The sequence below is a fragment of the Pongo pygmaeus genome, chromosome 4 (genome assembly GCF_028885625.2).
Source record: "Pongo pygmaeus isolate AG05252 chromosome 4, NHGRI_mPonPyg2-v2.0_pri, whole genome shotgun sequence".
In the NCBI taxonomy this organism is placed as follows: Eukaryota; Metazoa; Chordata; class Mammalia; order Primates; family Hominidae; genus Pongo; species Pongo pygmaeus.
In genome coordinates, this window is record NC_072377.2 from 16,335,955 (window position 1) to 16,346,689 (window position 10,735).

Here is a 10,735-nt window from a genome sequence, read left to right on the forward strand (position 1 = left end):
CCACTGTGATGGGTGAATAAACAGAATCTGGGATTTACAAGCATCTGAGGCCAGTGATGCCCTCCAACAAAATCCAAGCTAAAGCCGGCTCTCAGCTTGCTCTCTCTTTCGAAAGCCGACATCTGAAAATATTTCAGATGACAGCCCATTATTTTGCAGATTCTTTCCCGTGCTGGAGAGCAGCTCGCTGCTCCTCTACTTCAGCTGGCTTCAAGACAAAACCATAGCAGCCATATGTTCCGTTAGTCATGAGTAGCCAGTGGCATCGAAAAGCAGGAAACCAGGAGGTTTTCTTACATTTTTCCTCCAAGGAATTCTGGAAAGAGAAAATGTTGTGATGTGGTGGAAACAAGTTTCAAAACTTTGTGATTTAGGAAAATTCACAGCTTTTTCTAGGTGTTTTTCCTCTTCATTTAAAAAAAAATGGCAAAGGACTGGGTTCTTTAACATCTAAGAATTGGAGCATTTTATAAACATTTCATTTTATTTTATTTTCTTAGATTAGAAAATGATTCATTTTTGGAATCCCTATCTTTGTAAAAGGTGCTTCCCATGCACTCTTAATACAGGCTGCAAGTAATTGTACCCTCTTTTGGAGGGTCCTTTTGAAGTTCAGAAATGCAGAAACCACTTTTGCTATTTGGGAATAGAAATTCTTGCACTTCTAGCCTTAGTGGTCCTGCCTGGCCCCTTGACTAACCGTTATTAAGCCTTGATATCTGTCTTGTATGTTAACCTGCTTACTTTGCAAGTTCAAATATATTTGTGTAGCCTCCCCTCATGTCTCCCAATGACAACGGTGATCTGTATACATAGAGATAAAAATGAGGGGAATCTGCAGCTCACCAAGTTAAGAACATAGAATCCCACATATGGGAGAAAGTTGCAGATAGATGGTCTTGAAAGACTCAACAGGCCATGAGGATGGATTTGTCATCAGCACCTACTAAGGGTGTCCTCCTGTTCTGAGGGCATCTGGAAATTGTTATGTTGATGCAGACAGGCCAGAGGGCTGCCACAGTTGATTTCATTATGCCTGGTTCTCTTTAGTTTTACAGCTGGGCTCTGATAGTGGCCACATTCTCAGTGGCAGTAGACTTGACTTTGGAAGACTCATCACTGGTCTAGAGCTTAATTCTCCCAAAGGAGATGAGACTGCCTATCCCATCCCTAGCATGCAGAAAATGCTCATCTGGGAAGCTATCTTTAAAATCATTGAAAATGACTACAACTGTATTGTTTTGTCATTATCACATATTACCTTTTATTAATAGTAGCATTAAACATCAATGCACTATATTGATGAATATATTGCAATAATGAGAGGAGGTGGTAATAAATAACATATTTGTGAAAGCTGTATGAAATCTGAAATTTAACTGAAGAAACCCCATAGGTTTGTTCAACCAATTTTCAAAATATAAAATATGGTAACTGTTAAAAATAATATTGCCTCAGAAAGAACCTCTCTAACTGGAGACCTGGAATCATCCTTTTTTCTCCCCCTAATCCTACCCAACCAGTAGAGTCCTGTTCAGGTGACTCTACTTCCCCAGTACCTTGAGTCCATCTCTGTCTGCCTGCCTGGATGCAGGCTTCCCCAGCCATTCCTTCTTATACCCATCTCCATTGCCTCCAGAGGAATTGTTTCAAACTACAAGTCTAACCTTCACTTTCCTGCATGAAACCTCCAATAATTGCTCCTTATGACCTACAGGAAAAATTCAAGTTCCTCCACAGAGCATGTAACAGCCTTCATAAGATGCTCTTCTTAGGTGCAAATTTCATCTCTTTCCTGCATACACTCAGTGCTCCCTTCTGTAGAACCATCTTATCTGCATGTCCCCAAACACATCCGATCTGTGCATACGATGATGTGTGCATGCCTCTCTGGCTTGTGTGCCTCTCCCTCCTCTGCCTACTGCCCCTCCTCAAGAACTCTCTGAACAGACTTTTCATTGCTTAAATTCCAGTCAAGCATACCCTGAATGTAGCCTTCCCCACCTCACCCCCAGTGAGCTAAGGGTTTTTTTCTGGGTGTCTGCCTTTTGGGTACAGAAAGCTAGAGCATTGATGGACTTGCAATTCTCAACTCATGATGAGCTTTGAGCTTTATAAGGGCGGAAATATGTCATATTTCATTTTTGCACTTTTATGACATTGTAATTAAGTGAACACGGGCATGTCAAAGTTCTAAATGGTCATTTTGGCTTCTAAAAGCTTTGAAGTTCCCTTTGGTTAATACTCTAAGCAAGGATTTAGGAAGCTGCAGTGCAATAGTTAGAAATTCCTCATCAGTAAAGTGAGTAGTTGGGAGGATTAAATGAGTTAAGACATGCTAAGTTCTCAAACACATGCTGTGATGGGAACCATGTAGGGGGCACTCAGTAAATCACAGCTGTCATTGTCGTTGTTGTAATGTCCTTGTTATTAACCTGTCTGGAACTCAGGAGTTGTTTTTCATTGACTTAACCATCTTACGCCCCAGAAGAGATAGAGATATCACCCTAATAATGAGAGGAAGTGGTAATAAAGAGCATATTTGTGAAAGTGGAATGAAATCTGGGATTAACTGAAGAAACGCCACAGATTTAGTCAACCTGTGTTGTCTATTCCCTACTGAATAATATTTATATACCTTACCCTAGATGTCAAAGCAGGCCCCTGATCTCATCCAAAAAGACGATTCTTGCCTTGATATTGATTAAATCCTTTCAGACACCCTAAGTTTCACCTTATGGATACCCTAACCCTCGCATGGACTTGCGCCTCTCTTTCCTTTCTCTGGAATGTGTCTATTATCTTACTACCTGGACTCCATATCTATTAATATATATACAAATTGGTTTTCCCTCCACATCTATGCATCCAAATTATTTCTCTCTTTCAAGGACCCCTTTGGAAATCATGCCATGGTGGCTTCCAAGTTTCCAAAGACCCCTGGGTGCCCGGTGTCTGAATATCCACTTCATTTTCTACTGTATATCTCTTGTGTAATTTATCAACTCTATGATACATCATAGTCACTTCTTAAGTCCTTTTCTAAATTGAAGTCTTGGAATGAGGAGTCAAGAAACTTATCTGTAGTCTGGTTGTACAAGTCATATAATCTCACTGAGCCTGCGATGCTTCATCTTGAAAAAATGATGTTATTCTGGATGATTTCTAAGGTTCTCTCCATGTCTATAATGTTTGAATGTGTGAACTAATCATAAATAATACCTGCTGAGCCATGAACCAATTTACTTTCTTTTCAACCCAAACCTAGCAAATCTATAAGAGTTTGGGCAAAACCTAAAATCTAAAATTATTGATCTAAAATAATACAAGCCTATAAAATAGTCTCTTTACCAAAACTGAACTAAACAAGTATTTCATTAAATTTGGAATTCAGTTTCAAAAGCAAAGTATACATTTTCCTGGACCAAATATATTATCTTTCCTAGAGTGTAGCAGATTTTGCTAATTTTGTTTTTAAAGAAAGGAAACTAGAACCAAGAGTTTAAGAGCGAAGGTTATCGTATGATCTTGAAAAACAAAGTGTCTTTGTAGGTGTCACAGATGGCCAATCACTACCATAGACAAACAAATTCAGTGCAAGCAGGATAACAGTCAGCCTCAAGAAAGAAACTCAAAACAAAGGGAAATTTCAAAGCTAAAAGGGACTAATCACCTTTTGCAAAACCACAAAGCCCACTGGAACAGTGTGACCTGCCTCTGACAAGCTGTTTTTGTTCTCCATTTTTGGAGTGTGTGTTTCACTCCTTCCTGAAATTCTTTGACTTAGTAGCACGTGGTTTTTGAACCTTATTATTCCCAGGGCCTGAGTGTCTAAGAGTTTCCTGGGCAGCCTACCAGGAGGTGGGAGGAAGGTCCTCGTTAGCACTTTCGTGAGGCTGCCGGGAAACCCTGGATATTGCGTGAAACAGCCAAGGTGCAGAAGTGTTCGAAGTGAGGCGCCTAACTGTAGAACTGCCCGAGAGGTTTGAGAAGAGCAGAGAGAAAATGAAAAATATATATACAGCCTCGGTAGTAGAATGAAATACATAAAAATATACATTTATTTATAAAATATTAGGTTGGTGCAAAAGTAATCGCAGTTTTTGTCCTTTATTTATTTATTTATTTTGAGATCAAGTCTTGCTGTCACCTAGGCTGGAGTGCAGTGGTGTGATCCAGATTTTCTGCAACCTCTGCCTCCCAAGTTCAAGCAATTCTCATGCCTCAGCCTCCCAAATAGCTGGGATTACAGGCGTGTACCACCATGCCTGGCTAATTTTTGTGTTTTTAGTACAGACGGGGTTTTGTCATGTTGCCCAGGCTAGTCTTGAACTCCTGGACTCAAGCAATCCACCTGCCTGGGCCTGCCAAAGTGCTGGGATTACAGGCGTGAGCCAACACACCCAGTCGGTTTTTGCCATTTTAATTGCAAAAATCGCAGTTACTTTTGCACTAACCTAATATTTATAGACTATGGATATTAGTTACATTAATATACCATAAGTATACTGTACGTGTTTTTATAGAGTAATATATAGAGAACTTAAATATACCATGAAATAAGTGTTTCATATATTATATATAAATTATATAGTGTGTATATATATAACTTATGCATACATATTTTTTAGGAGATTAGAAACGATGTTTAGAGAGGCATCTAAAGATACCTTCCTGAGCATTAATATTGTTCTAACAATCAGGTAAGAAAATGTTTATAAAAGCCCTTTGTAAACTTCGTGATTCAACACAAATAAAACACATTATCATTAACTATAAAACAGACAACTGTTTTTCAATGTAGGTATACTTCAGCCAAGGTCCTGAAGACTGTTGGAAGTTGGATGATCTCATCTGATCCTCTTACGGAAGACTCTTTTCCCTCCATAAACCACTCATTCATTCAACAGATACTTAGCACCAGCTGTGAACCAGAAATGAGACAGCAGTGAACAGCCCCAAGTCCCTTTTCTCAAAACTTGTGTTCCAGAGTGAGGAGACAGCAAATAAATAAGTGAATAAATAAATATATAATGCCGCCCAGGGATAGACTCCTGAAAATAAAGGGGAGGAAAGCAGGGGATGCTAGTTTATACAAGCATGGTTGGGGACAAATTTTTCTATAAACTGAGATTGGCTCTGAGACGTGGGAAAGTCGGGAGGGCTAAAGGAAGCCATTTCCAGTGCTCAGAGGCTGGAGAGCATTTGTGGTGTGCGGGAAATGACAAGCAGTCCAGTGGGGTTGGAGGCATGAGGTAAAAGATGCCGTCAGAGAACCCCGGGGTGCAGATCCTTGGGAGCCCTGTTAGACTCTGGATTTTACACTTGGAGTGAACGGGCGCCATCCCGAGGCTTTGCACAGGGGCAAGCTTCGAGTTCCGTTTTCCAAGACACCTCTGGCAGATACGGGTGTGGGGAATTGACTGTAGGAGCTAAGGGCAGGGAAGGGAGTCTGGTTCAAGGGCTACAGCAACAATCCAGATAACACAGTTGTTCTTCCTCAACTAAAGAGACTTGAATTGACTCAGAAGATCTGTTCAATTGACAGAAGGTCACCTTGCTAGACTAATATATTCACTTCCCATAGCGTTTTCAGAGCACATGCATATCTGTTCTCTCATTGCATCCTCATTATATCTGAAGTGTTGGCTCACCACCTATTCATTCCCATTGCATAAAGGACAGTTCTGAGAAGCAGCAACGCTAAGCCTCCTGCCTGAACCAGGTGTGACTCCTAACTCAGTGTTTTCTCTGCTAAACCAAGGTACATGCCCGAGCTTTGTCTTTCATATCTCACTTTGGACCAGGGAGCTTCCAAACCACGGCAGCTTAAGAACTCACTTTTACTGAGCTCCTGGAACTTTCCAGGGCCAAGGCAAGATATTTACACACATCCTCTCATTTCTCCATCCCAGCTGCCTCCCAGGGAATGGGATCCTCCCTATTTTAAGACAAAGGAAATACTCAGAAGGATTGATTTGCTAAATGTCAGGCAAGTAGGGACAGATGACAGATCAGGAATTGGAACCATGGTTTTTCTGATCCAATCCTCTTAAGCCCAGATAATAGAAATAATGTAGTTAAATAATCAGATAAATATGGGGAACCCATTCTTGCATTTCTTCTCTATAGAGACCAAGACAGGAAGGGGTAACGTCAGCCTCGGACCCAGACTTGGGCGAGGGTCAGGAATGCCCCAGGGCATCCCCAGGCGTGGCTCCCCTGCTCGCAGGTTGCTCTGAGCCTGTGTTCTGTCTCTTTGTGCAGGATGCTCCAAAGTGACCTGCATCAGCTTGACCCGGGAGGCCTCCATTAAACTGTCCCCCTTGCATGGCAAACAGATTTCCATCCGCTACCTAGACATGACGGACTGCTTCGTGCTGGAGGACGAAGGCCTGCACACCATCGCGGCACACTGCACGCAGCTCACCCACCTCTACCTGCGCCGCTGCGTCCGCCTGACCGACGAGGGCCTGCGCTACCTGGTGATCTACTGCGCCTCCATCAAGGAGCTGAGCGTCAGCGACTGCCGCTTCGTCAGCGACTTCGGCCTGCGGGAGATCGCCAAGCTGGAGTCCCGCCTGCGGTACCTGAGCATCGCGCACTGCGGTCGGGTCACCGACGTGGGCATCCGCTACGTGGCCAAGTACTGCAGCAAGCTGCGCTACCTCAACGCGAGGGGCTGCGAGGGCATCACGGACCACGGTGTGGAGTACCTCGCCAAGAACTGCACCAAACTCAAATCCCTGGATATCGGCAAATGCCCTTTGGTATCCGACACGGGCCTGGAGTGCCTGGCCCTGAACTGCTTCAACCTCAAGCGGCTCAGCCTCAAGTCCTGTGAGAGCATCACCGGCCAGGGCTTGCAGATCGTGGCCGCCAACTGCTTTGACCTGCAGACGCTGAATGTCCAGGACTGCGAGGTCTCCGTGGAGGCCCTGCGCTTTGTCAAACGCCACTGCAAGCGCTGCGTCATCGAGCACACCAACCCGGCTTTCTTCTGAAGGGACAGAGTTCATCCGGCGTTGTATTCACACAAACCTGAACAAAGCAAATGTTTTTTAAAAGCAGCGTATGTAAGCACCGACACCCACTCATAACAGCTCTTTCTTCCAGGAAGGTTATTAAGAATCTGGCCTTTATTTTTCCTCATTTCTCATGGGTAACAGAGGCCAAAGAAACGAAGCAGGGCAAACAGCAAACAGGCATTTTGGTCAGGTCATTTGTAGGCAGTTTCTCTTCTCACAAAAGATGTATTTCAGCAGGCTGATCGCTGTTCTTGAGCAAGGCGCTTACTCTCCTCCGCTCAGGCCCCCAAGGCCGCCTTTTCCCTCGCACACAGGCCACACCTCCACAGTTCCACGCCCCCCTCCCCCAAGGCCACACTCTCCCTTCCTAGAGCAGCAGCGAGGACCCATCATCAGAATCATAGTGCTCTCCAGACCTCCTCTCTAAACTGCTTCATTGACCTAAGTCACTCTCTTCAATCCCACACCCATGGACATTCTTGTCAACTCAATATCATAGCACTTTGCATAGGCAAAATACTTTTCAGGCCTTTTTAAAAAATTCATTACAGCAAACAGCTGGGGAAAGACATGCAGTCCTCCCCCAGCTCTGCCAATGACTATGACCTTGGCCAAAGCTCTTCACTGCTCTGGGCTGCAGCTTCCAGCACTGAATCAGAGACCACACAGCCCAAAGATTAGCTTCATGTCCATTATAGCATTGAGGGAGCAGAGATACCCATATACAGAAGCACCTTGGCATAGAGCACCCAGGCATCAACCTCTTCCAGGAGAATTGATTCTGTGGATGGATGTGATTTCAGGAGATTGTGCAGTGCCAGAATCAGTGCACAAAGGGTCCTGTATGACCTTTGGCTGCAAATCACCCACTTCCCTGTGTGTTTCAGTGGGAGAATTTCCTCTCCCACCTCCTCACATCCTCTTTTGCCAGGCTGGATGCTGTCGTTTCTGTACACAAATACTTTCTGCATTCCCCCCTCCACACCATCCTAGTGAGGCACCAGCACGCCTAATCACAGCAAAGCCCAGATCCCACCATCAGTTGCTTTTACTCAGTGTTTTCAAATAGGAGTAAAGGCCCTCGCAATTTTTAATTAACAAGCAAGGCCCAAGGGAACACATGTCCTCAAAAGTTTTTCTAATCCCTCGCCTCGCACACCTGGCATGCATCAGGCACATCTGTCCTACAGCTGGCAGAGACAGATGCCTCGGTTCTTTGTCATTCAGATTGCATTTGGCCTCTTCTCATCTATTTATTTCTTTATACATCCAGACTTCATCACATGAAGCCTATTGGGGTTAAGTTTGTAAGTGTTTAATTGCTCAAATTGCCACCCTGTGTACCTCCTCCGTGTCTGTCTGCATGTTTTCCATCAAAGAATGCAAAGCAGACTTCCAGGTGTTTAAATTCTGTTCACTCAAAAATGCCAGATGAATGGAGGAGGGAACGCACTGAGATGACTTAGACTCTGGTCCACCAACCAGACCCTTGGAATGGAATATTAAAATCATTACAAGGTATGGATTTTAAATGGATGAAATTTCAAATTATCTTACTTGGATAGAGGTCTATATTCTAGCCTCATTTGCATGAAGTCAGATAGCCAGAAGAAATTCCATTGCTCGTTTTCACGAAATTCACTTGTCTTTTGCTAATAAACATATGGCCCTTTCCCAGATTATTCTCTAGCCAAGCCCCACCTTCGTTACATTGAAATCCCTCATTTATTTCCTTCTCAAAGTGCCCATTATCCAAACGCAGAACCTCTGCATCTCCAAGCCAGTTATGCTGAATTTGTCAAACTTAGACACCCTTGACAACTGCACTCCTACTGTAGGCTCCTGTGCGTACTGTCGTCTTCTGTGGGGGATGGAGAGGTTAGTGTGATGAGGTGGCGTCTGCCCAGGAGGTTTCTTTCATACATCATGGCCTCCCATCCAATCAACATCATCAACTTACATGTGTAATCAAGGCTCTGTGCCATGGGGGAAATGAATCATTTAGCTAGGCCAGGGTCTGGTGACAGCCACGGAGTTTAGAACCATGAAAGAAGTTGAAGGTAGCATTCCTCAGCTCTGTGACTTGTGACCCTATCTGAAGTTTCAGGATTTGGGTGTCACGAAGGATTGTCCCTAATCCTTGGCCCTGGGGTCTTCCGAATGAGCTGGTTTAATACTCTGAGAATGAGCAGGGAGATCCAGATAATGAATCCCTGACCGCATCACCTGAACTGTCTTCCAAGCATGAGACAAAGCTGACTGTTCACACTGATTGCCCAGCACATACCGCTTTGCCAGTTCCTCCTTTTCTCCCAGTCTCCTCTTCATCCATTCTGTTCTCCCTTGAGGTGGGAATCTATGATGGAGGTTACTGGGGAAACAGCTCAGCAGATTTTTAGAGACCAAACCAAAGGTCTCACTAGGAAATTTATCTGTTTTAAAATATTGCTTCCTTCCTGGCTCTGCTAAATTGAATGCTCATTGTTTGTTGTTGTTGTTGTTTTAATTCTAATGTTCAAATCACTGCGTGCTGTATGAATCTAGAAAGCCTTAATTTACTACCACCAAGAAATAAAGCAATATGTTCGTAATCAGCCTCAGCTTCATTTTTAATAACCTTTCCAGAGGAGAGTTCTGTTTGGTCGGGGGCCCTCAAAAGTGTGCAGAAACCTTTCTTTGAAGGACAGAGCAAGCCAGGTCACTGCCACTGTTGCCTGCTTGGAGATACAGCAATGGTTTTCTCATCTCCTTTGGACCAATGATTTTGGCTTAAAATTGGCAGGTAAGTGAAAAACCATTACCTTCACAGTGTAGTTCAGGTCTTCAATTCCTTAACCCAAACCCTGTGAGACTCTGTCTCCAAAAAATGAAAAATTTATCTGCGGTGGGTTTTGTAATACCTACCTCAGCGACTGGGACATCACCCTTAACCAGTCATATTAATATTTCTTCAGCAATAGATCTGAATAGTCACATGACATGAGATTATTATAGACTACAAATAGCCTTGCATCAGTTGAGATCCGGTTTTGTCATGAAATTAATTTATACCATAAATAACAAAAATCTTCTATTTTTTTCAGAGCTTTCTGGATTTCAGAATTATGAGGAGCTAAGGACATGAATATATTTACCTTGGCACTGGTTACAAACATTGGAGGAAACTTCAAAATTATGCTGACCATTCCTTGTTATAATTTGTTAAAGTGTCTTAGAGTACTACTAGATTGGTGCAAAAGTAATTATTTTTGCCATTACTTTTAATGGCAAAATTGCAATTACTTTTGCACCATCCTAAAGGAACCTGGAAGGAGAAGATGGAAACCTGATCTAAGTCAGTTAGAAAAAGTGAAATGCCAAATCCCTTCTTCCCCACCCAAACCTTTCCATCTGAGATATCAATATGGCAAAAAGCAAGTACTGATAGATGAATGGGAAACTTCATCCTTAGCAAGCAAAAAAGATATTAATTTTAACTGTATTTGTCTTTGACCTTCTTCTCATCCTGTGTTAGCTGCTTAAACAACACTCACATAAACCAATGGGACGCTTAAATGGCTTGCAACATTAATTTGAGGATGCCCCATGCAATTCTTGTCAAGATCCTGGAATAAGCCTAGAAGTAAGTAAAATGCATTCACCTTTGAGGTTCATGACTTCTTAAATTGACGTTTGTTCAGACTTCATTAGAAAAAGTTTTCAGGAAG

General features: G+C 43.1%; 1 protein-coding gene across 3 annotated transcripts in view; it reads left to right on the top strand.

Annotated features, from left to right (window-relative positions):
• Positions 1-9,619, top strand: part of FBXL7 (F-box and leucine rich repeat protein 7) — a 434,790-nt gene extending 425,171 nt beyond the window's left edge. For all 3 annotated transcript variants that reach the window (XM_054488427.2, XM_063664673.1, XM_063664674.1), the window contains exon 4: positions 6,268-9,619. In XM_054488427.2, coding sequence (XP_054344402.1) covers positions 6,268-7,004 — 737 coding nt within the window. In that variant the 3' untranslated portion in view covers positions 7,005-9,619. The remainder of the gene's footprint in view (positions 1-6,267) is intronic.
• The last annotated feature ends 1,116 nt before the right edge of the window (positions 9,620-10,735 follow it).